Below are 25,592 nucleotides of genomic sequence, written 5' to 3' on the forward strand. Positions count from 1 at the left end.
TTGCTGCAAAGCTGTATGTGTGTAAGTCATCCGTTTCCATTTCTTTGTATGACTATTTTCTGCTGTGGATTGTGCAGACTAATATATGCATTAATAATACATCCATCACCAATCCTGAGGTCTGCAAATGACACATGGAGTTTGATAACGAAGCTAACGGTGCAGGAAACAGTCTGCAGGTTTAGAATTCATGTTCCTGGGTGGAAGTCGCTTTAAGGAGGCAGCGTAACTTTGAAACTCACGTTAAACCTGAAATAGAGGTGAGTGCACCTCTAGGTTTCACGCTCAGCTCATCTACTGTGATTGTTTTTTCTTTACACACGCACAGTACGGCATGACGTCACCAGGCGGCGACAGAGCAGCGTTTTTGAATCCGCACGGCGGGTGGACGGTGGACTGTGTCCACGTTTAAAAAGCGTGTGTGCTGGCTGTGTTTGTGTTTGAGCTCCGCCGCAACACATGGAGCAGCAGGCCGGGAGACATTTTACAGCGCGTCTGTCCTCATTCTGGTGTCTTTTACGTTTTGTGCGAGCTCAGCGGTAAGCTAACCGTTTGGGTGCTAGCTTGTGTGAGCGCTATTACCATGGTGACGCTCCGCGGTAGAGGCACAGGGCACGCGGAGCTGCCGCAGCCGCGGCAGCGGCGGAGACCGTCCAGGAGCTCCGAGTCCCCGCCGCGGACTCCAGCAGGGACCCGGAGAGGGAGCGCGTTCACCCGGCCGGAGGAATCTGGACTGTCCAGCGTGAGTCAGTGTGTTTAGGTTAGGAGCTATCTGTTCACTTTGACCTGTGATGTGTGTCAGTATGAGCGCTCAGCTTGAATAAAACTAAGACTGACGAGGGCGTTCATACATCAGTTCAATCACTGAATTACTCAAAAATCGAATTAATCAAATGTAACTTTGTCATGTATGTTAATGGGAAACAATGGCCCATTGGGGTTCGTTTTGATATAAAGAACAAAATCACCAAATCACATCAGAGCCACTGTGGTCTCAGAGCTAACTCTATTATTATTGTTTTGATTGTTATGATTATTGTTCTTATTATTATTACAGCACTTATAATTATTCCTGCCCTCTTATAATATAGAAGTGTTAATAAGTGCTTGTATGCTCACAGTGAATAACTACTAACAAACAATAGTGCCGTTGGGATCAGGTCAGCTACGCCTGATGTAACTGATCAATCGATCAGGCTGATAAATGACAAGAAATCAAAGTACAAAAAAGCCAAAGATATGTTTTGAAACTGTTCTGTAGTTGGTTTAAAATGTTCTTCCCGATAGATTCAATTGTTAAGAAAACCCAAATTTCAGGTAACTATTTTAACTAAAAAGATGGAAAACAGGTTCATCTACCAACATGGACGGTTAAAGCAGCAGTCCAGAAGTCAGCAGACACAGATTGATATTATACTGTTATAAGATTCAACTGGGCTGTTGAATGTCAATGAATGAGTCTCTTTTGCCTGCTGTTGTCTGCTTTTATGTGTTGGAGTTTCTCATGATGGCGCTGATTCAGAGGCTTTGAGCAGCCTGATAGGTGAGCAGGTAAATTTTCAATTTTACGGCACAAAGAAACGTGTGTGTGTGTGTGTGTGTGTGTGTGTGTGTGTGTGTGTGTGTGTGTGTGTGTGTGTGTGTGTGTGTGTGTGTGTGTGTGTGTGTGTGTGTGCGCGCGCGCGCGCGCGCGCGCGCGCGTGTGTGTGCCCGCGTGTGTGTGCCCAGGTGGCTGGAGGAGTGGGCTGAGGAGAAGCACCCGGCCGACCAAACCCACCAGCAGATACGAGGCCTCCAGCGTGCTCGACGGCGTCGGCACCAAGTGAGACAGCAGCTCAATTCAATTCAATATTCCTTTATTCGTCCCTCGAGGGGAAATTCCAAATTTCACAGCAGCATCAATAACAGAATAGAATATTTAAAAGACAAAGTGCATGCAGTTAACACAAGTATATACAAAAGGGTGTACCGGGAATAGTATTTACAGACTTTTATGTCCTAAAATATTGCACAGTTTTCAGAGAAATATTGCACAGATTATTGCACAGATTGTTTCCCCAAAAATTGTTCAGTTCAGTTATTGCACAGAATGTTATGCAGAGTATTGTACCGCCTACTTGGAGCAGTTTCTATTGTAAAGTCTGATGGCTGCAGGAAGGAAGGACCTGCGACGCTCCTTCACACACTTTGGATGCAGCATCCTGTCACTGATGGAGCTCCTCAGTGCAGTGAGTGTGTGTTGGAGGGGGTGGGAGTCATTGTCTGTCATGGAGGACAGCTTGGCTGTCATCCTCCTCTCCCCCACCTCCTCCACCTGTTCCAGAGGGCATCCCAGGACAGAGCTGGCCTTCCTGATGAGTTTGTCCCGCCTCTTCCTGTCAGCTGCTGTGATGCTGCTCCCCCAGCAGACTACACCATAGAACAAGGCAGAGGCCACAACAGAGTCATAGAAGGTCTTCAGGAGTGCCCCCCCCCCACCCCAAAAGACCTCAGCCTCCTGAGCAGGTAGAGTCTGCTCTGTCCTTTTTTATAAAGTGCAGTGGTGTTATGAGTCCAGTCCAGTTTGTTGTTCAGATGAACAACCAGGTACTTATAAGATGTCACCATCTCAATGTCCCTTCCCTGGATGTTCACTGGTGATGGGGGAGAGTGCGGGCGGCGGCGGAAGTCCACAACCAGCTCCTTGGTTTTATCCGCATTGATCAGCAGGTGGTTCTGTTGACACCAGTCCACAAAATCCTGGATGAGTCCTCTGTATGACCCATCGTCCCCATCTGTGATGAGGCCGACAATGGCAGAGTCATCAGAGAACTTCTGCAGGTGGCAGGTGGGAAAAGTCAGCTGTGTAGAGGGTGAAGAGGAACGGTGCCAGCACCGCTCCCTGGGGGGCCCCCACACTGCAGGGGGCAGTCCCTGACACACAGTCCCGTGTCCTCACATACTGTGGGCGGTTGGAGAGGTAATCCACTGTCCAGCATGTGAGGTGTTGGTCCACTCCTGAAAGCTCCAGCTTGTTCCTCAGGATGGCTGGCCTGATGGTGTTGAAAGCACTGCTGAGGTCCAGGAAAAGGACCTGAACAGAGCTCCCAGGTGACTCCAGGTGAGACAGGGCTCGATGGAGGAGGAAGATGAGGGCATCGTCCACTCCGATGCCAGGAAGTGCAAACCAGTGAAAACGCTTTTGAAAGGTCAGTCGCAGATGATGAAGCTCCTCACTGAGAGACGAACACAAACCCTTTCAGAACGTGAACTGGCGTTATGAGCAGATGCAGACTGGCTGAGGTTAGCGTGCTAACGGCTAGCTGACGAGTCGCGCCTTCAGTCACGCGTTCGTCACACCGTTACCGTTGATGTCGGCCGTCATCGTGTTGACTGTGTGTTCGTGCTGCGTCTTCCTGCCAGGTGTCGAGCGTTCGGCCTGCGTACAGACGATCTTCTGGGGACTCGCAGAGACAAGATGAACGCGGGAGCAGGTCTGGCCGACATCGATCCCATGGCCATCGATCAGTCGGTCAGTTTAAATGTGTTGTCCACGTTCCATGAGGAAGATGTCGCCGGCCTCCCACCGCCTCGCCGCCTCGCCCGCCAAACCCCTGTCACCGATGGTTCACCCGCTGCTGGGCGCCGCCCTGCGTGACATCCTGGAGGCTCTGCAGAGGCTGTTCCCTCACGCTGAGCAGGGGATGAAGAGGAAGAGGGAGCCAGGTGAGTCTGAGCTGAAGGCTGGAGACACTCCTGATGAAATGCCTCGTTTACTCACCTCGTATCGTCTGCGCGTCAGATCTGACCGCTGGTGTCCTCGATGACGGCCTGTGTGGAGGAGACGAGGTCTCCAGCACGTCCAGCATCTCCACACCTGCCGCCTCCAAGAGCAGGAACTTCCTGCACTTTGCCAGGTGAGTCTGATCCACACTGAGACAAGATCCGGACCGGTTTGGTCATTTCCAGTGTGACTCCACTGCCTCTGTCTCTGTCTTGCTGAATCTCCCATTATCACCTGTCTCATCCAACCTGCAGGAGTGCGGTCAAGCATCCAACGTCCCATCGTCCCAGGATGCTCCTGGCGGGTCGTCCCGGTGCCAGTCAGACCTCCCACCTGGCTCCTGCAGTCCTGCACGCTTTAGAGCGTTTCGCTGTGCACAGCCTGGACTCCGCCGTGCTGTTTGGAGTCAGCAGCACCTCCCCGGAGGAGGCCTGCGCCCAGGTGACACCTCAGCAACCAGCACACTGATGTAGGCTCATGCTGAGTTATTGAGCAGCTGTAATCAATTCTGCAGGATGTCAGTTTTAAAAATGGCGTCTGACTCAGGTAATATTGTCCAGCGGGATCGAACAAGGTCTATATCCAAGTAAAGGAAACAGCTTTACATTGAAATAGTGAAGACCTGCACTCCTCTCTGTAGAAAATTAGCTTCAAGGAGGTGTTTCCTTCTCTGTCATCTCCCTAAATAAGATGCACTTTAGGGCCACCTGCTGGTGATGACAGGCAACTGCAGATTTTTGTGCAGACGCTCTGGGGACGGCTGCAGTTAGTTTTATGCTTCAGCAGATTTTTTAAATCTTTTAATAACAGAAACCAACAACACAAAGCATAAAAACGTCCTTCAGAGGACGACACAGCATGAGAAATTAAACAAACTCTGTTTTCTGCTCCCTCAGGTGTTCTGCGAGGCCAGGCGGACGTCTCCCAGTATCCTCTACATCCCCCACATCCAGCAGTGGTGGGAGACCGCGGGGCCCTCGTTGAGGGCCTCCTTCTTCAGCCTGCTGGGCAGCATCCCTTCCTTCTCCCCCATCCTCCTCCTCGCCACCTGCAGCATCCACCACGAGGAGCTGGACCCAGAGGTGAGCGGCCGGACTGACCCTGGGTCAGAGATTGAAGCTTCTTTCCTCTCACGTTTGTTCCAGCAGGGGGCAGTTTTCAGCTGTTTTTGTCCACAGGAAGTCAAACTTTTCAGCCTTGTTGAGCTGGAAAAACAACAAATTGGAAAACATGCTCAGACTTCTGTTTCTGTCAGATTCGGCCTCTGTTTCGGGAGGAGTACGGCGAGGTGTACACCATCAGCGTTCCCACCCGGCAGGAGAGAACCCACTTCTTCCAGGACCTCATTCTGAGCCAGGCGGCCGAGGCTCCGCCCTCCAGTAAAAGGACAGGTGTGTGACTCGGCGTTGTCCAGAAATCCACCGTCCCGGGGTGAGGAACGAAGGCCCAGAGCCGATCACAATAGTCAACAACAGTCTGACACTTTCTTTGCAAACATTGTGTCTGGTTCACCGTAAAGCCGTCAGAGAAAATCGCTTGAGGCGCTCGGGCTGTGTTTGATGAGGGAAGCGGCTTCGCAGGTGGAGCAGATGCTTCACCTGGATCCGCTGTAGAAATTCATGTCTTTAATAGTGTGTGTGTGTGTGTGTGTGTGTGTGTGTGTGTGTGTGTGTGTGTGTGTGCGCGTGCGTGCGTGTGTCAGACCGTCACATTCGTCACTGTGCGTTCGTCCTGATGGAAGCAAGCAGGAACTGTAAGAAAGTCGAGAAGAATCCGTTGTTAAAGGGAGACTGCTGAGAAATCAGAAAATCAGTGGTCAGTGTAGAAGAAGAGGCTGATGGCGAAGATCATAAAAATGAGAAAGTTATTCCAGGAAAAATATTCATCAGTATGAATATATAATATTAGTAATATAATATTATATAATATTAAGAAAACAATGTCAGTTTGTCAGGAAATGTGTCTGTAAACACATGACATGCATTGTAAAATAGAGGAATGTAAATAAATGTCTGATAATTGCAGCTAAAACGTTGAAATTATTCCAAGTGGTTAATGTTCAGCTCTGAATCCACGTGCCAACAGTCCAGGACAGACATCAAAATAATGTTGTTGTTGTTTTGTTGTTGTTTGTTCTTGCTGCAGCTTGTTTTATTACCTGATGAATGTTTAAATCGTATCGTTTTGTCAGTGATCTTGTTTGAAACATGCACACTTAAATAAAGCAAAGTATAAAATCGTAGTCGAACCAGTTTTGTGGTGAAAAACTTGAGTTGTGGCAGCAGTTCACGGACTCGCCCTCTGCCCTGAAGGTTGGCCAATATGGAGCCAGGACAGCGACGAGAACTCAGGCTTTGAAAAGAAAAGCTCAGCTGAAAAGACGCAAAGCTTGTTTGGGAAAAAGTTGCATCACCACTGAAAAACTGAACGCTGACAACAAAAATATCATGTTTTATGTTTCTGTATTCTGATGCGTTTTTTGACTATCTTTAAAGTTTGTGTGTCACTTTTTCAACTCTCCATGACTGTTTGAGCGAGCTGAGGTCTACACGGTCCAAAGATTTGTGGGCAAACCTGAAAAGACCTGGAAATGTACCCGTAAACCAGACGCCTATCATTTCTCCTGCCTTCAAATATTAACTATAATAATAAAGTGGATAATGTATAGTTTTGCCGACACACTGTCTTATGTATCCTGGGTGGAGGGAGGTTCACATCCACGGGTGCTCTGGGCTTTCGGGACAGCATTGCTGGGAGCACACATCAGAAGCCAGGGTGGACAACACACCACAGAGGACACCATCACTGAAGAGCACCCCTGGACCAGCATCTGGTGCAGGCTGGAGACTTTGCCCATGGACTCCAAGAAAGTGGAATGAGACCAGAACAGATGCCTCATCTTGGTGCCAGTTGGATGTATATATGTGTATTGGTGGTGTGTGTGTGTGTGTGTGTGTGTGTGTGTGTGTGTGTGTGTGTGTGTGTGTGTGTGTGTGTGTGTGTGTGTGTGTGTGTGTGTGTGTGTGTGTGTGTGTGTGTGTGTGTGTGTGTGTGTATTTGTAACTACTGTGAAAGCAATGGTTATGTAAAGTAACTACATTTCTTTTGTTTGCTGTTATCACATGATCTCATTTTTGTACAGTATAAACTCATATTTAACAGGAGTTTGCAGGAAACAGACTACATAATCACATAAAATAAAAGCCATCAGCTAATGTGCTTTAACGGACATCATGTGTAACGTGAGGGGCTGCGGGCGGAGCGGCTAGCAGGATTAGCCGTTAGCCGGTTAGCTGCTCAGCTCAGAGAGTGGGGATTTCACTCCGCAGGTTATTCTGCAGTGTTGGACATCGACCACGCAACGGCAGGTCTCCACGGCGCTACGCTCACTCATCACACAGGAGCTGTAAGCCTTAGACAGCACAACCAGCACCGACTCGTTACTGAGGGTCTTTGAGAGAGGTCCTCCTGTGGATGTCCGCGGAGCAAGACACGACCAAACCAAAGGAGGCGTCACAACCCTGTGGCGTTATTCAGTATGTTAGTAACAGCACATGTAGACTCTGATGTTACAAATGTGAATGTAATTTTACTTCTTTTGTGTTTGTGCTTGAATGGGGAGTCCTTGTGGATGGACTGTAAATCCTATGGATTAACAAGTCTTTACTTATTATGTAATCATTTTCCATTATATTAACTGACACAAGAAATGACTGTATTTTTACACCATTTACACATTATTAAAAAAAATGAACAGTCATTAGTTGGGGCGGAGTTTTGCTTTGAAGTATTTCACGTGATGATGTCACTAGATCAAAGGATCAAAGAAAAAAAAAACATTGCAGTTGCTAGGCAACTATTTGATAGTCATTTGTTGGGGGCGGAGTTTTGCTTTGAAGTCATTAATGTGAGATGTCTGGATCAAAGTATCAAAGTCAACTGGATGTTCCTTTGATTTATAAAAGAGCGTCTGCAGCACCCCAGTCCAAACTTCAACTTCACTTCAGAGCGTTTACCAGAGACACTGAACATTTTTCGGAGACATAGCGACAACCAATAGCAATTCAATGGACACAACAACGAGAGACAAGATGCACGCCCTTCCAGCTGCCGCCACGGTGAATCTTCGCTGCCTCATCCAGAATTTCCTGGACAAGCTGACGGAGGTTCAGTGGGGCAAGCTGGAATCAGGATCTGTTGACAAGGCGACAGAAGATTTACTGACAGACATGTGTGTGAGTATCATCAAGATTACATCTACATACATGTATCAGGCATTCATCAGCAGCCTGAAAAAGAGGAGTGACTTGACACAAAGTCCTCCGAAATCACCCAAAACCTCTTCTGGATCTGATGGACCACAGAAGAGCATGATTGTAACAGAAGAAGAAGTCCACCAGTGTCTGGGTGACGCTGTTCCACGCACCTTTGCGGAGGTGACAGGAGTTCAAGAGGACACCAGTTGCCAGAGCACAAAAAATCTGACGAAGCTCCTGGTGAAAGAAGTGACAAAGATGGTAAACGTGGAACTCTCCAACAGATGTGGAAGAAGTGACGCCAGCGGAGGAAGCACACTGCAGGACCCCAAGTCTTTGCCCAAAAGAGACAAAAACTTGCAGTCCATGGTCAAGCATGTGGTGAAACTGCTTAAAAGATGCGCGGCTTCGATGACATGCAGATGCAGGTCGCCTAACGACAACACACGTCAAATGGATGAAACCGATGTGTCTGTGGAAGCATCAACGCAAAAGGACACGTCATGGCAGACACCCGTTACCCCTCTGGGAGAGGACGAACCTCCAACCATTTCTGGTGAACGCCTCCTAGATTCACTCACTGAAGCCATCAAAGAGATTCTGGAGGAACACGCAAATGAGTTTGCTGGCATTGAGTACAATGACTTTACAGAAGAGGAACATGAAGTCCTGAAGTCATATCACTCAATCGATTCAGAGCTGGCAGCGTTTGAGTTTGTGAAAGTCATAATGGAAGAACACAAACTGGAGACAAACGGCACTCCCGAAATGGAGACCGGCTCAGAGGCCAAATCTGTCAAAACATCCTGCTGGAAAAAGGTGGAGAATATGATCAAGGCCTATTGTTTCTGCAGATTTGCGAAGGAGACATACCTTCACACTGTGGCAGAACTGAGGAAGAAACTTCACCGCCTCCAGCCAAATGAACAAAAGACTTCTCTGAAGCCCATTCTAGATATGCTGGATTGGATGGTGGAGGACATGGTCTCATCAAAGGATGCAGATGACTCGTGCCTCTACAAAAGAATCGCCAGTGACATTTCCAACGGCAAGTATGAAGCTACAAAGGAACAGCAGAGTAAGTTCTTAGCACACCATCTCACCCAGACACAAAAGAAGAAGTTTTTGGTCAAGATTCGGATCAGAATGGACTCTTTCATGGAGCTGTTGATGAAGTGGCTCGATGAGCAGGCACAAAAGCATGAAAGAGAGTGCGACCTAGTGGCTGAGACTCTGAGGAAGATTCAGGGACTAGTAGTAAATATGCCAGCACTCACTGAGCCAGCTATGCTTGACGAAGCAGCACCGGCTGCTACTGCTGAAGAGCCAGCTATGCTTGACGAAGCAGCACCGGCTGCTACTGCTGAAGAGCCAGCTATGCTTGACGAAGCAGCACCGGCTGCTACTGCTGATGAGCCAGCAGTCCATGATAAAGCTGATGAACCGACATGCGAGGAGACAGCACCTTTAGTCCACAAGTGGAACGAAATGGACTGCACCAAGATGGCATTGACTCTGGTTAGTCGGATAATGAGTGTGTCATGCTTTGATGTGCCCCATGATACCCTCAGAGCCATTGTCATAACACTGCGAAGTATGCTCTGGGCAGAGATCGCAGACTCTGACATTGCCTTCAAACCAACCGCCGAGTCTTTTAAAAGGATAGCCAAGGCGGTGACCAAGGACCTGTGCAAGAGATTTGGCACTGAACGGCTGGTGAAAGCACACCTGATCTTGCAGGATGAACTGGTTAACAAATATGTCATTCAGACTCTAAAAAGGCACCTGCTGACACCAGAAGAGAAGACATCCGCTAAAAGATCCTTCAAATCTGTCTTCAAGACCATGGCCAAGCCATTCATTGTCTGCTTCAGAATTTGCTTTGAAGAGTAATCATTTGGTCTCTTCGAGCAAACCGGCTTTTTTCATAGCAAACAACAACAACAACAACATTAATACAAAAACTGCATTTCACTGTGCTACCAGCCTCAGGTCGGCTCATAGCACAGTGTTCAGCTGGGTGATTCAATCACTCACTCACTCGATCAATCAATCAATCAATCAATCAATCAATCAATCAATCAATCAATCAATCAATCAATCAATCAATCAATCAATTAGAAACAGTAAAATCAATCAATCAACAATCAGAAAAAGTAAAATCAATCCTAAAATGAAATCAATCACCAATCAGAAAAAGTAAAATCAATCCTAAAATGAAATCAATCAACAATCAGAAAAAGTAAAATCAATCCTAAAATGAAATCAATCAACAATCAGAAAATAAAAAGAAATCACAAATAAAATTGAAATAAATCAAATCAATTGGAAATTACATTTCTGTTTCAATGTCTTCCTTTTCTTATTTTTTGCTGCAAAGCTGTATGTGTGTAAGTCATCCGTTTCCATTTCTTTGTATGACTATTTTCTGCTGTGGATTGTGCAGACTAATATATGCATTAATAATACATCCATCACCAATCCTGAGGTCTGCAAATGACACATGGAGTTTGATAACGAAGCTAACGGTGCAGGAAACAGTCTGCAGGTTTAGAATTCATGTTCCTGGGTGGAAGTCGCTTTAAGGAGGCAGCGTAACTTTGAAACTCACGTTAAACCTGAAATAGAGGTGAGTGCACCTCTAGGTTTCACGCTCAGCTCATCTACTGTGATTGTTTTTTCTTTACACACGCACAGTACGGCATGACGTCACCAGGCGGCGACAGAGCAGCGTTTTTGAATCCGCACGGCGGGTGGACGGTGGACTGTGTCCCCGTTTAAAAAGCGTGTGTGCTGGCTGTGTTTGTGTTTGAGCTCCGCCGCAACACATGGAGCAGCAGGCCGGGAGACATTTTACAGCGCGTCTGTCCTCATTCTGGTGTCTTTTACGTTTTGTGCGAGCTCAGCGGTAAGCTAACCGTTTGGGTGCTAGCTTGTGTGAGCGCTATTACCATGGTGACGCTCCGCGGTAGAGGCACAGGGCACGCGGAGCTGCCGCAGCCGCGGCAGCGGCGGAGACCGTCCAGGAGCTCCGAGTCCCCGCCGCGGACTCCAGCAGGGACCCGGAGAGGGAGCGCGTTCACCCGGCCGGAGGAATCTGGACTGTCCAGCGTGAGTCAGTGTGTTTAGGTTAGGAGCTATCTGTTCACTTTGACCTGTGATGTGTGTCAGTATGAGCGCTCAGCTTGAATAAAACTAAGACTGACGAGGGCGTTCATACATCAGTTCAATCACTGAATTACTCAAAAATCGAATTAATCAAATGTAACTTTGTCATGTATGTTAATGGGAAACAATGGCCCATTGGGGTTCGTTTTGATATAAAGAACAAAATCACCAAATCACATCAGAGCCACTGTGGTCTCAGAGCTAACTCTATTATTATTGTTTTGATTGTTATGATTATTGTTCTTATTATTATTACAGCACTTATAATTATTCCTGCCCTCTTATAATATAGAAGTGTTAATAAGTGCTTGTATGCTCACAGTGAATAACTACTAACAAACAATAGTGCCGTTGGGATCAGGTCAGCTACGCCTGATGTAACTGATCAATCGATCAGGCTGATAAATGACAAGAAATCAAAGTACAAAAAAGCCAAAGATATGTTTTGAAACTGTTCTGTAGTTGTTTTAAAATGCTCTTCCCGATAGATTCAGTTGTTAAGAAAACCCAAATTTCAGGTAACTTGATGAATATTTAAAGCTCTCAGTGTTGGACGATACAGGTTGGTTTCTAATTATATTTTAACTAAAAGATGGAAAACAGGTTCATCTACCAACATGGACGGTTAAAGCAGCAGTCCAGAAGTCAGCAGACATAGATTGATATTATACACATTATTATTAGTATTATTATAAGTGTTTTTTTCTTTCCTTTTCTTCTGTCTGTGAACTGACGCCTGCTGACTAAGCCGCACACTTTATGGATATTTCTTCTTATATTCAATGAGTAACAATAACAGAACTGACATTTGTGTAAAATGAGTGATTTGGATGAATTTAGAGCAGATTATTTCGTGTGAATATTGCATCACAGATCAGTTTTCCTGACATTTTTTATGTATGTGTGTGTTTTTTAACAATCATGTGTAATGAATAGGCTTCTGTTGGACCAGTGTTTTCTTCTCCGTGACACTCGGCCATCGTTCTGTTTGCTCCTTGGTTAAAGCTCCGTGCTTTTCAGCTTGAAATGCTGAGATAAAGGCCGGCTGTACATTTTAGAGGCCTCAGGGTCGCGACCTCCTGGTGTGGAGCTTTGACCGCGCTGGTTCTCAGACTAACTTCTGGCATGTTTGACGTGTTTTTCAGAGATTTAACGCCAGAGATGAACCCACTCACGCCCGTTCTGTGACGCATGGCGGTAAAAATGGGAAAACAGCGAGAGCCGCCATCAGGTTGGACCAAAACGACCAATAAATGATTGATAACCACCCTCACTGCTTGAATGAGGCCATTAATTGATGAGTCAGTTAACAGACAAGTATCAGTGTTGATCGATCATCAGTCGTTAATAACCATCTAGTATCTGTCCACCTGTGCTGTGACTCAGCGTCAATCACTCTGCTGCACCTGCTCCAACTCTGAAGCTCAACCTTGTTTTGTGTTCGTAGGAAATCTCCACGGCTTCAACACTCTGCGTGTGCCAACAGTCACGTTAGCAGTAAGCATTACGGCCGGCAACATCGGGGAGGTTTGGAGAGTTTGGGTAGAATAACAGCGTTTGACAGCAGCTCAGGAGACGTGTGGGATGGGTGGGCTCAGACCAAACACTGGGCTGTTGAATGTCAATGAATGAGTCTCTTTTGCCTGCTGTTGTCTGCTTTTATGTGTTGGAGTTTCTCATGATGGCGCTGATTCAGAGGCTTTGAGCAGCCTGATAGGTGAGCAGGTAAATTTTCAATTTTACGGCACAAAGAAACGTGTGTGTGTGTGTGTGTGTGTGTGTGTGTGTGTGTGTGTGTGTGCGCGCGTGTGTGTGCCCAGGTGGCTGGAGGAGTGGGCTGAGGAGAAGCACCCGGCCGACCAAACCCACCAGCAGATACGAGGCCTCCAGCGTGCTCGACGGCGTCGGCACCAAGTGAGACAGCAGCTCAGAGCGTCAGAAGACTCTTTTATTAGAGCTGAAATCAATAATCAGTTAATCAGCTGACTGAAGAATCAAATATTTCTATAGTCGATCAATCTCTTTAGCACGTTAGCGTTTGTCATTTCAGGGGAAAATCTTCTTGTCTTCGTGTTATTCGACAGGAAGCTGAATGTTTTTAGGTTTTGGCTCTCAGCCATTTGATGACATCACCATAGTAGAAAGTAGATTTAAAGTGGATAATGAATATTTAAGTCCACGCTCTTTTCTCGGCAGCGTGGCCAGGTCTGTCCTGAAGAAGATGGACAGGATGAGGAAGAGGAGGCGGCTTTGGGTCAACAAAGGAGGAGTGAGTAATCTGACATGTGACACTTCCACCCTGAACGCCTCACGCTGACAGGTCACGTCCAGAAGTCAGCAGTAACGGGGACGATGTCTTCAGCTCCAGTGAAGTCTGTTGGCAGTGAAAGAGTGTGTGTCCCTCAGTTATGTAAAGAAGATGTGCGTGACAAACCCTCTGAAGTTCAGTGCTCATTTTGCGTCACATAGCTCTGACTGCGGCCTGTTGGAGAGCGAGCGTTCAGCGACGTGAGGCTGCAGCTGTTCTGTCCAGACACGAGGAAGCGGCCTCAGGAACAGATGAAGCCACGTTCGCACGCCGTCTCACTGGGCGCTGCCTCTCTTATCAGGCCGCCGTGAGGGTGGTGCACCCAGCTGCACCCTGCCTCCCTCCCTCTGCCCGTGGGTTATGGGGAGGGGGCGACGTCTCTATCAGCTGCCACCATATTGGAAGACGCGTGAGAGGCCGACAAGCACCAGCCCTTGTTTTTGTCTTCACTCAGATGACACAGTTTATGTCCGCTGCTCTCAAACTGACTTTGTGTCCAGTCAAAATGTGAACTTCACTAACTTACACAGCATGCTAAATCCTACACTTCCCATAATGCAACTGGACAGGCCCTGTTTGCTTGGTAAATGTGCACGTCTGTCACCTCCACAGTCCCAGTTTCTAATATTTTGTAGGCTGTCTGTTTTTGCAGGCCGGTGCAAACGTGTTGATTATATTCTGTTCATCTGAAGTGAAGGAGGATGCAGATAAACTGTCCAGGTGTTGAAAGTCTTAACAGTGTTTTTACGTCGATGGTTTTGCAGAGCGTCTGGAGGAGGAGATCAGCGGCGCCGCAGAGAGCGCTGAGTGACAGTGAGGCTGACAGCGGTGCGTATGAGCGCTCAGGAGGACGTGAATCATCTACGACGCCGCGTCTGTCTTCTGAAACGTCTCCGCGTGTGTTTCCTTATGTAAACTGTGTATCAGGTGGAGTCAGTGACGAGGACAGCGGCCAGGCGGCGGCCGAGGACGATGACAGCAGCCGCAGCGCGAACCAGACTTTTGACGGCAAACTGAGCCGAGTGTCGTCGCTGCACCAGGGACCCAGCGGCGGTCAGCACCGCCCACCACCACCCACCCAAAAGCAATGACACGGTCCCAGTGACCATCCAGAACTCCTCACATGAACTTCAAGAATTTGTTGCCATTCAGAGGAAATCACTGTAATATTTGACGTCGATCCTTTCAGCACAGCCTTTGCTAAACGTTTCACTTCTGGTATGTTGGATTTCCACGTCCACCTCTGGTTTATCGTTCTGATGTTGCTTTTCTGACGTTCCTCAGACTTCCTGAGAGGAACCTTCAGGATCAGGACCTCAGGACCAAACAGGACCCACAGAGGAACCTTCAGGTCAGACCGCCGGCTCAACCTGCAGCCTGTATTTCTTTTCTTTAAGCAAAGGAAAAGACTGATGTTTACAGGCATTATAGGAAAGCTGACATTGTGCGTTACCTGTGGTGAAGGTACTGCTCCATAACCAGCTCAGCACTGAGGAAGAGGATGATGCGTCTGACCTTTGGCCTCTTGGTTTATTATTTCTGTTCTCTAACAGTTGAAAGAGAGATGTTGATCTCTGAAATGAACGATGTTGATCTGGTGTCTCTTGTCTGCGTGTGAATGTTTTATAAGAATACCTGTTGCTCAGGCCAGATGCACGGAGACGTCTGCAGTCACTGCTTCCAGGTGTCCTTTACCTCTGTGTCCTCGTTTCTTCTCATGTCATCCTCCAGACCCGCTAAGAGCGCCTGGTCAAATCCGTCAGATGAAGACGACTCTGATGAGGAAGTGCAAACCAGTGAAAACGCTTTTGAAAGGTCAGTCGCAGATAATGAAGCTCCTCACTGAGAGACGAACACAAACCCTTTCAGAACGTGAACTGGCGTTATGAGCAGATGCAGACTGGCTGAGGTTAGCGTGCTAACGGCTAGCTAACGAGTCGCGCCTTCAGTCACGCGTTCATCACACCGTCACCGTTGATGTCGGCCGTCATCGTGTTGACTGTGTGTTCGTGCTGCGTCTTCCTGCCAGGTGTCGAGCGTTCGGCCTGCGTACAGACGATCTTCTGGGGACTCGCAGAGACAAGATGAACGCGGGAGCAGGTCTGGCCGACATCGATCCCATGGCCATCGATCAGTCGGTCAGTTTAAACGTGTCGTGTGTTCAGACAGTGAAACTGAGCCGCCGGCCTCCAGCAGCCTTCATTTATGGCACCTTCCTCTCTCCCTGCCTCACCCCCTCCTCTCCTTTCCTTGGCACCTCATTACCGCCCGCTGCGTCCTTCCTTCTCTGCTTCCTTTCCTTCCCTCCTCAGGTGAGGTTCGACAGCATCGGGGGTCTTTCGGGTCACATCTCAGCTCTGAAGGAGATGGTTGTCTTCCCACTTCTCTACCCTGAGGTGTTCGACAACTTTAAGATCCAGCCTCCCAGGTGCCACACACAGATGATTCACACGTTCACAGACATGATTCACCTGCTTTGACACACCTGGACAAAGAGGACACGCAGCGTGCGAGGCAGCGCTCCAGCTCTCACAGGAAGAACAATAAGACAGCCACTGATTGACGTATCGGGACATACAGCTGAATAACTGAAGATTATTTGCCTGTCCGTCTCTGTCCGTCTCTCCAGAGGTTGTCTTTTTTATGGACCTCCGGGGACGGGGAAAACGCTGGTTGCCCGAGCGCTGGCCAACGAGTGTAGCCACGGCAACAGGAAGGTGGCCTTCTTCATGAGGAAGGGAGCAGACTGCCTCAGCAAGTGGGTGGGCGAGTCGGAGCGCCAGCTGAGGCTGCTGTTTGAGCAGGTAAGGTCACGCAAACACACCTGAGGTCTCTGCGCTGCCCCCTGCTGGTGGAGCTGTGCAGACATCAAGCAGTCTGCGTTGTCATGATGGCGTCCTGAAAAGCCTGAAGTGTGTCTCTAAGCTTTAAATACTCTTTTCCAAAAGCGACTGCTCGTAACCAGAAAGTTAAAGAGATATCAATAACTGATCATTGGTTCCTTCAAATATTAATACAGTTTATTTTTCCTCCAGTTTAACTTCTGGGTTGTTTGTATGATGTCACGTCACCCTTTTCCCTTTCATAGGAAGCATGCTGATGTTTTGTCTCGTTTACGGTCGCTCAGTTCGATCAAATCGAGAAACCACGAGGAGCTTTTATCGAGTACCAACAGTTGTTGCTCAAAAGGGTGAAAAATGCAAGAAATTGACTGAAAAATGCCAGAAAAAATGTCTTAACGTCTGCGGTCGGGAGGAGCCATCTAAACCAGCACAGTAAGAACTTTCCTCCATCTCGTCCGTTGCACTGAGTGTGCGTTGGTGTGTGTCGTCCTCAGGCGTATAAGAGGCGTCCCTCCATCATCTTCTTCGATGAGATTGACGGTCTGGCTCCGGTCCGATCCAGTAGGCAGGACCACGTTCACAGGTGACGACAGAGTAACTCTATAAAGCAGAAATGAACATATTTACATTTTCAGACCGGGTCAGCTCTCGTCTCGTCCTGCAGCTCCATCGTGTCGACGCTCCTGGCTCTGATGGACGGGCTGGACAGTCGAGGCGAGGTCGTGGTGATCGGAGCGACAAACCGTCTGGACTCCATCGACCCGGCGCTGCGGCGGCCCGGACGCTTCGACAGGGAGTTCCTGTTCAGCCTTCCTGACAGAGAGGTGACGTCATTATTGTTATGGTGGCTCAGGTGATGTCTTATACATGAACTAGTTTGTTTGTTTTTTTTATTTAGTTTTAAGTTTTCTTTGTTTTCTTTGTTTCGTGTTTAAGTCTCGTAAAGAGATCCTGAAGATCCACACCCAGCAGTGGAAACCTCCTCCGTCTGAGGACTTCCTGGACGAACTGGCTGAGAAATGTGTCGGTAGGAACGACAGCACGGGCTTCATCACGCCACCTTTTATTATGTGGAATTCTGAACTGGAGCATTGACCTTTGACCTTGCGCAGGTTGGGGTGACTTGAACGAACCTGTTGGTTGATCCGCTTCCTGAATCTCCCTCTCGGTGTCTCAGGTTACTGCGGCGCTGACATCAGGGCCGTGTGCACCGAGGCGGCGCTGTGCGCTCTGCGCCGCCGCTACCCGCAGGTTTACGGCACCTCCCAGAAGCTCCTGCTGGACGTCTCCTCCATTGCCGTCAGCAGCTGCGACTTTGTGGCAGCCATGAGGAAGATGTCGCCGGCCTCCCACCGCCTCGCCGCCTCGCCCGCCAAACCCCTGTCACCGGTGGTTCACCCGCTGCTGGGCGCCGCCCTGCGTGACATCCTGGAGGCTCTGCAGAGGCTGTTCCCTCACGCTGAGCAGGGGATGAAGAGGAAGAGGGAGCCAGGTGAGTCTGAGCTGAAGGCTGGAGACGCTCCTGATGAAATGCCTCGTTTACTCACCTCGTATCGTCTGCACGTCAGATCTGACCGCTGGTGTCCTCGATGACGGCCTGTGTGGAGGAGACGAGGTCTCCAGCACGTCCAGCATCTCCACACCTGCCGCCTCCAAGAGCAGGAACTTCCTGCACTTTGCCAGGTGAGTCTGATCCACACTGAGACAAGATCCGGACCGGTTTGGTCATTTCCAGTGTGACTCCACTGCCTCTGTCTCTGTCTTGCTGAATCTCCCATTATCACCTTTTGTCATCCAACCTGCAGGAGTGCGGTCAAGCATCCAACGTCCCATCGTCCCAGGATGCTCCTGGTGGGTCGTCCCGGTGCCGGTCAGACCTCCCACCTGGCTCCTGCAGTCCTGCACGCTTTAGAGCGTTTCGCTGTGCACAGCCTGGACTCCGCCGTGCTGTTTGGAGTCAGCAGCACCTCCCCGGAGGAGGCCTGCGCCCAGGTGACACCTCAGCAACCAGCACACTGATGTAGGCTCATGCTGAGTTATTGAGCAGCTGTAATCAATTCTGCAGGATGTCAGTTTTAAAAATGGCGTCTGACTCAGGTAATATTGTCCAGCGGGATCGAACAAGGTCCATATCCAAGTAAAGGAAACAGCTTTACATTGAAATAGTGAAGACCTGCACTCCTCTCTGTAGAAAATTAGCTTCAAGGAGGTGTTTCCTTCTCTGTCATCTCCCTAAATAAGATGCACTTTAGGGCCACCTGCTGGTGATGACAGGCAACTGCAGATTTTTGTGCAGACGCTCTGGGGACGGCTGCAGTTAGTTTTATGCTTCAGCAGATTTTTTTAATCTTTTAATAACAGAAACCAACAACACAAAGCATAAAAACGTCCTTTAGAGGACGACACAGCATGAGAAATGAAACAAACTCTGTTTTCTGCTCCCTCAGGTGTTCTGCGAGGCCAGGCGGACGTCTCCCAGCATCCTCTACATCCCCCACATCCAGCAGTGGTGGGAGACCGCGGGGCCCTCGTTGAGGGCCTCCTTCTTCAGCCTGCTGGGCAGCATCCCTTCCTTCTCCCCCATCCTCCTCCTCGCCACCTGCAGCATCCACCACGAGGAGCTGGACCCAGAGGTGAGCGGCCGGACTGACCCTGGGTCAGAGATGAAACGGGATGGGTTTGAAGCTTCTTTCCTCTCACGTTTGTTCCAGCAGGGGGCAGTTTTCAGCTGTTTTTGTCCACAGGAAGTCAAACTTTTCAGCCTTGTTGAGCTGGAAAAACAACAAATTGGAAAACATGCTCAGACTTCTGTTTCTGTCAGATTCGGCCTCTGTTTCGGGAGGAGTACGGCGAGGTGTACACCATCAGTGTTCCCACCCGGCAGGAGAGAACCCACTTCTTCCAGGACCTCATTCTGAGCCAGGCGGCCGAGGCTCCGCCCTCCAGTAAAAGGACAGGTGTGTGACTCGGCGTTGTCCAGAAATCCACTGTAACATGAAAAAGATTTCTGGATGAATTATGATGTTTGATCTCCTCCACCTCTCAGTGAGTCAGGCCATGGAGATTCTCCCCCCGGCTCCTCCGCCTCCCCCCTGCCAGCTGTCAGAGCAGGAGCGCCTCCACCTGGAGGAGCAGCAGGAGGAGGTGCTGCGAGAGCTCCGCCGCTTCCTGCGTAACGTCACCGAGCATCTTGCTCGGGACCGCCGCTTCAAGACCTTCACCAGACCGGTCGACACGGAGGAGGTGAGTGAGCGCACGTGAGGAGGTGTTCAGAAGAGAGGAAGCCGAAACAGGGACGAAGATGCAATCATGTCTGTGAAAAGTCAGTCTGGAAAGCATCCAGTGGTCACATGATGTCATTTCCTCCTAAACCGCGGTTCCAGTTTTGATTCTCTGATGTGGAGGTATGAATGAAGCGTGATCAGGTCTGTCCCTGCAGGAGACAAACAGGCTGCTGTTTTAGAGAAAGAGGGATTCAACTGGAAACCAGGCTGTTGCAGAGAAATCTCCAAACTCACACCTCCCCCTTTCCATCTCTTCCAGGTCCCGGACCACCTGACGCTCGCCAAGAGGCCCATGGACTTCTCCACGCTGCTCGCCAACATCGACGACTGCAAGTACGTCACCGTCGGAGAGTTCATGTCAGACGCAGCCCTCATCTGGCAGAATGCCCTCAAGTACGACCCAGACAGTGACGCCCGGGGTGAGGAACGAAGGCCCAGAGCCGATCACAATAGTCAACAACAGTCTGACACTTTCTTTGCAAACATTGTGTCTGGTTCACCGTAAAGCCGTCAGAGAAAATCGTTTGAGGCGCTGGGCTGTGTTTGATGAGGGAAGCGGCTTCTCAGGTGGAGCAGATGCTTCACCTGGATCCGCTGTAGAAATGAGGCGGAAACAAAAAACTGGAGGGGCCGTCGCCTCCTCGTCAGGCCTCAGCTTGTCATGTCTTAGCTGTGGGTTGGCTGCTTTTCTCTGATTCATATGGCAGATAATGAACTTATGAATGGAATTTAATTGAGGTTTGGACAGTCGGACAAATCAAGACATTTGAAGACATCACCACCACGAATACATTAGACAGATTTGACAAAACTACTGGAAATCATGTCTTTAATAGTGAGTATATATGTGTATGTGTGTGTGTGTGTGTGTGTGTGTGTGTGTGTGTGTGTGTGTGTGTGTGTGTGTGTGTGTGTGTGTGTGTGTGTGCGCACGTGCGCGTGTCAGACCGTCACGTTCGTCACCGTGCGTTCTCCCTGAAGGACACGCTTCACGCCATCATCAGACTTGAGCTTGACAAAGACTTTGAGAGAGACTGCGAGGACATCAAAGCGTCGCGCATCAGGACAGGTGAGGCTTCCTGAACTGGATCAGTCTGAGCCAGATAACCTGAGAGCCTCCTCAGTGAGCTCTGCTGAGCGTAGTGAGCTGCTGGTTCACCACAAACCTCTAAACCTTAAACCAGGACTTTCACTCTGCCCTCAGCCTCTTCCTGCAGGACCGGGCCAACGTCAGAGGAGGCCGACGGCCTCAGCTCCACGGGCACCAGAACCAGTCCCAGACCTGGATGTAAGTCCACGTGAAGCCCTCAGCGTCCCTGTTCTCTGTTTTTCTTGAACACACCAGAGTCTGCGTCTTTTATTATTAACATCTATGAGGGAGAAACTTCAGCAGCGATGGGAAAACTGGACATGCGTCACTGAGGCGATCAGTAATCTGAAGCAGAGGTCGTGTCCTCTGTGCTTCTCTCTGACATGCAGACTGATTTTAACAGTTAAAACTAGTGTTTTAGACTCAGGACCAGTTCAGTTGATCATTTCCAGACCAATAAAAACACATAAATGAATGATAGAAAAGTTATCTGTAGAAATGCGTCCATTTCATCTCAGCAAAGCTCCTCCAGACATCTTCCTCTGCGACATCCAGCTGTTTTTCTATGCGCACAGAAACATTAGAGCAGGTGATCTTAAAGCTACTGCTCAGATGTACGGCTTTGGGAGAAAGCAGTTATGTATAGAAACAGACTCTCAGCATGTCATTTGTCCGCGAGGCTGAAACCAGTGTTCGTCCAGCAGAAGTGGAAGTGAGGGTAAGAGAAGCTGCACGGACAGGAAGTCTTTATTTAGCCACCAGAGAGGAAGAGGCAGCTTCAGAGAGACCGCAGAGGGAGAGTTCAGGTGAGATGGAAAAGTCAAGAGAGGAGGAGATCAAATGGAAGGACGAAGAGGTTCGATCGCACTCATCATCACTTCCTGCTCTCTGCAGCGACCCTCCCTCTTCTCTCTCTGCCGCTAACTCCCCTCCTCTGCTCTCTCTTTGCAGCTCGTAAGAAAAAACGTTACAGGCAGCCGAGAAAATCCAAATGGAGCACCGGCGTCATTAAGAAGACCAAGAAGAAGAAGCCGCCGTTCCCTCCCTCGTCTTCCTCTTCCTCCATGTCCAGCAGGGGCAACTCTGAATGGGGTCCAGAGGAAAACAGAGTTGTTGAAACGAGAGCGGGCTCGTCCGCCACGTCAGAGAGCAGCAACGGAGAGCAGAACCGCCTGAAAGCCGCCATGAACGGGTGTCATGGCGACTTCGGCGGGGTCGCAGATATCCAGAATGGAGTCCTTGTGAACGGGTACCACCATCCAGAGCCACCTGAGAGCGTCCTGAACGTCAGGGATCGATCGCGGACCTCAAAGTCTCCCCGGAACCTGAAGACGATGGTGAACGGGGTTTGTTTGAGCAGGACAGGTCGGTTTACGTAAGAAAAGCCATTTGGTGGAAGCCTGTTGTGATCGCTGCCGCTCTGCTAACTGGTCTTCACTGGACTGCGACTAAGCTACGCTGCTGTGGAGTGAAAGTAAGACCGCCGCCGCCGCTGCTGCTGCTGCTGAACAGGCCTCAACACGCCAAAGCTTCAGACTCAGAGGCGCTGCAGATCTCTGGGCATCGAGCCAAACTGGCACAAAGCTGAGCTGAGAACAGTTTCTCTGACGCCGCAGCAAAGTTCAGACGCTTCGGGAGCTTTAACGTACACACATGCATCATTTCACCTCCACGTCCAAGGAAACAAACAGTGGCATCAAGTTAATGATTTAAAGGTCCAGAGTGCAGGATTTACAGAAATGATGTATAAGCAGGGTGAGGCGGGGGGGTATTCAGTTGGTTGCAGTCTGCAGCCTGACCACTAGATGTCACTACAACCTACACACTGGACCTTTAAGATCTGTTTAACCTGGTAGATTCAGCCAGTAAACAAATAGATCAAATTCAGTTTAATTTAAACTTAACATGGCGAGCCGAGCTTGTGTGGACGTCCACTTCCTGTTGTGACCAACGAAAAATGCTAATTCAGTTTTCAAAAGTGTTGACTGACAAGATTCACCGTTACCGCTCGACCATAAACCTTTTCTGCCTCCTCGTCCTCTCCGTGTCAGGGAGGAGGAACAGGGATGAGACGAGAGCCGAGAAGACGTCCTCGGAGCGGGTCCAGCCCTTCAGCAGAGGCGGATCTGCGGAGACCCTCGACGAGGAAACGCCGCCGCTGGTGGTGGATCGCGGCAGACTGAGGGTGGGTCGGACAGGTTCTGCGTGCGTGTCGGTGTTTGTGTGCATGCAAATGGTTTGTGCACGATTCTGTGTGTGATGTGTTGTTAAGGTGAGAGGCAGCAGCAGCTTCAGTAGTGATGTTAGAAGATGACGTCCATCAAACAGCGAACAGATCTGGGCAAAGGTTCAGAGGTCTGAAACCAGGCCGCCATGGGGACCTGGTGGTGGTCGTAGTCTGGTGGTTGAAGTAGTATTTAGAGCTGTGATGATCGCAGTCAGCAGAGTGTTTCTTGTGTGTTTTTCAGGATCTCCTCAGCAGAGCGGTGGCTAAAACTGAGGGTGCTGAGGTGGAGCCGCTGGAGAAGCTTTACGCCCTGCTGGCTCAGTGCATCTACCGACACCGAGACGACTACAACAAGGCGGAGCTCGTTCAGGTGCAGCTGAACGTCGCGTCGCGTCGCATCACGTCACCTCACGTCACGTCGTGTTGCGTTGCGTCCACCTCACACATCTCGCACAACAGATTTGCTCTCATTTTAATCTGTGCAGCTCTCTGCAGCGCGTCGCAGGCGTAACCAAAACCTGAAGAGTTTATTTACTCTTCGTCGTTTAATTTCCCTTTTTTTGTCTTTTTCTTCCAGGAAATGAGGAAAGAAATCAACAGCTTCTCTTGATCTCCCACACCAGGTCTATCCTCTGAACGACCTCAGCGCATGTAAACAGGAAGTTGTTCACTCCTCATTTTGTTTTTAGGTGTTGATTAGTTCACAGTGTCGGTGCCTCCATATTTATTCTGTTAGCTGTTATTTATAATGTGAGCAGCTCACACAGCAGTAATCCTCATGACTGTGTAGTATTATTTAACTTTAAAACGAATAAAAGTGCTGTTTAGGCTTCATTATGACGGTTGTTTGTGTGTTTTATGTTCTGAAGCATCGTCTTATTTTCAGTCCGTGCTGCTGTTTGCTGATCTGGACGCAAACTCAGACAGAACAGAAGTTAAAGTTAAACACACCTGTACCTGAGGACGCTGTGACGCTCGAACACTGCTGGTCTGGGGTTTGTTTGACCAGGCTGCAGGCTGCTCGTTGCTTCCCACGCTGCGTCCCTCACAGCAGTCCATCTGTGCTCACATGTGGTTTCCCACCGAGTGTTTGTAACCTTGAAAAGGCCAAACAGCCAATCAAACTAAAATGTAGAAAACATTTCCCTTTTTTTTTGTCTGGGGACTTTTTCATCTGATATTTGTAGTCAATGTTAGCCGAATCCTTTCCAAGTTTAGATAAGGTTTAAAAACGTTTAGTTTTCATATTTAATAATCAGCACGGTAGCACTCTGTAGTACGAGGAAGTATGGCTCTGAGGTACTTTACTTGAGTAATTTTATTGTAATCCATACATTACACGGGATATGTTGTCTTTTTTCTACTGTATTTCACAGCAGTAGTTAAGTTACTTTGCATATGAACATTTTGCAAACAAAATACCTGACTGTAAAAATACGATTTTTCTAAATTAAAATACAGTGTATTGTATAAACTAGAAGAGGTATCAATAGTATATAATAGTGAATGGATATATATCGCTAGCATGGATCATTCTGCAACGAGTATATTTTTTGATAATACTAATGAACTTTTGCTGAAAAAAACTTTTTAATGCACAACCTTTACTTGTACCAGAGTATTTGTACACTGTGGTATTTCCAGTCATACTTAAGCAAAGGGTCTGAATTGTACTTCAGTACTGTGAGTACTACAGGGAGGCTTCAGTGACTCCGGTACAGTGTGTGACTGTAACTTCTTGCGTAACTCCATGAGTACACGGTGAATTGGCCTACTTCACTGTGATAGTACAGAGCTGGAACACGCTCCTGTTGTCAGTCGATGACGCAACGACGCACGCTTCAAATAAATCTGTCACGTTGACCTCAGTACACAGACGGCCGTTTCCGCTTTACAGGGATACCTCCAAAATAAATTACCGGGAATTGTCGCACAAAAATCTAAACTCTAAGATGGTGTTTCATTTAACTGAATGATACCGACAAAAATGTACGTATTACTACATACAGATATTAAAGCAAATAAACAAATGATGTACCATTAGTCAAAAGTCTATATTCCAATACGTCCATAATCATAACGAAAAGGAAAACAAGAACTTGATGCATGAATAAACATACTGCATACATAGAAATAAATGAATAAATAAATACAGAATGCTTGTATACAAAAGGACCAGGCCTGATATGCTTAAATAGTATAAAGTTTAAAAACCTGTGTTTTATTTGTTTTCCGCGAATATCATAAACTATTTATAATTTGATTTCTCACAAAAATGAACTATAGAGTACTGTAATCATTAAAATTATTTTATATGAAATAATAAAAACATAGTAGTACCATAATTGCCACAAATGATTTACGTTTTGTGAAATATTACAGTAACGTTAGATTATAGCACTTTTAGCTAATACAGCAGTTTTATGGAAATATTTTTTTCTATCCCCAGTCACGTGTTGTGAAATATTATGAAGTACATATATGTAATATTTGCTGTTCATATTTTATGACCATCATCATCGTCCTCCGTTATTATTATGGCTGAGTTTTTCAGCATGCTGCTATATTATTTGGTGAGTACCTTTGTTCAAGCTTTTATTTTGAAATGTTCAATCCGGATATATTTCTTGACCGTTGCTTGCTTGTAGCGGCG

General features: G+C 48.1%; 2 protein-coding genes across 2 annotated transcripts; both read left to right on the top strand.

Annotated features, from left to right (window-relative positions):
- The first annotated feature begins 3,548 nt into the window (after positions 1-3,548).
- Positions 3,549-6,642, top strand: LOC139346069 (ATPase family AAA domain-containing protein 2-like). The gene is made up of 6 exons (XM_070984971.1): positions 3,549-3,705; positions 3,782-3,896; positions 4,018-4,204; positions 4,660-4,845; positions 5,019-5,154; positions 6,509-6,642. Exons 1-6 carry the CDS (start codon positions 3,549-3,551, stop codon positions 6,640-6,642), a joined length of 915 nt encoding a protein of 304 aa, XP_070841072.1.
- Positions 6,643-10,882: 4,240 nt separating this feature from the next.
- On the top strand, positions 10,883-23,771 carry LOC139346293 (ATPase family AAA domain-containing protein 2-like). Its single transcript, XM_070985300.1, has 28 exons — positions 10,883-11,130; positions 12,333-12,418; positions 12,635-12,684; positions 13,008-13,101; positions 13,384-13,434; positions 14,226-14,323; positions 14,423-14,548; positions 14,780-14,846; positions 15,227-15,310; positions 15,525-15,633; positions 15,808-15,923; positions 16,125-16,299; positions 16,833-16,921; positions 17,003-17,162; positions 17,275-17,365; positions 17,516-17,830; positions 17,907-18,021; positions 18,144-18,330; positions 18,786-18,971; positions 19,160-19,295; positions 19,385-19,581; positions 19,882-20,041; positions 20,569-20,691; positions 20,827-20,910; positions 21,664-22,077; positions 22,764-22,897; positions 23,181-23,309; positions 23,517-23,771. The coding sequence occupies exons 1-28, from the start codon at positions 10,972-10,974 to the stop codon at positions 23,547-23,549; spliced, it is 3,768 nt and encodes a 1,255-aa protein (XP_070841401.1). The 5' UTR covers positions 10,883-10,971; the 3' UTR covers positions 23,550-23,771.
- Positions 23,772-25,592: the final 1,821 nt, after the last annotated feature.

This window comes from Chaetodon trifascialis, chromosome 17 (assembly GCF_039877785.1).
Source record: "Chaetodon trifascialis isolate fChaTrf1 chromosome 17, fChaTrf1.hap1, whole genome shotgun sequence".
Taxonomy (NCBI): Eukaryota; Metazoa; Chordata; class Actinopteri; order Chaetodontiformes; family Chaetodontidae; genus Chaetodon; species Chaetodon trifascialis.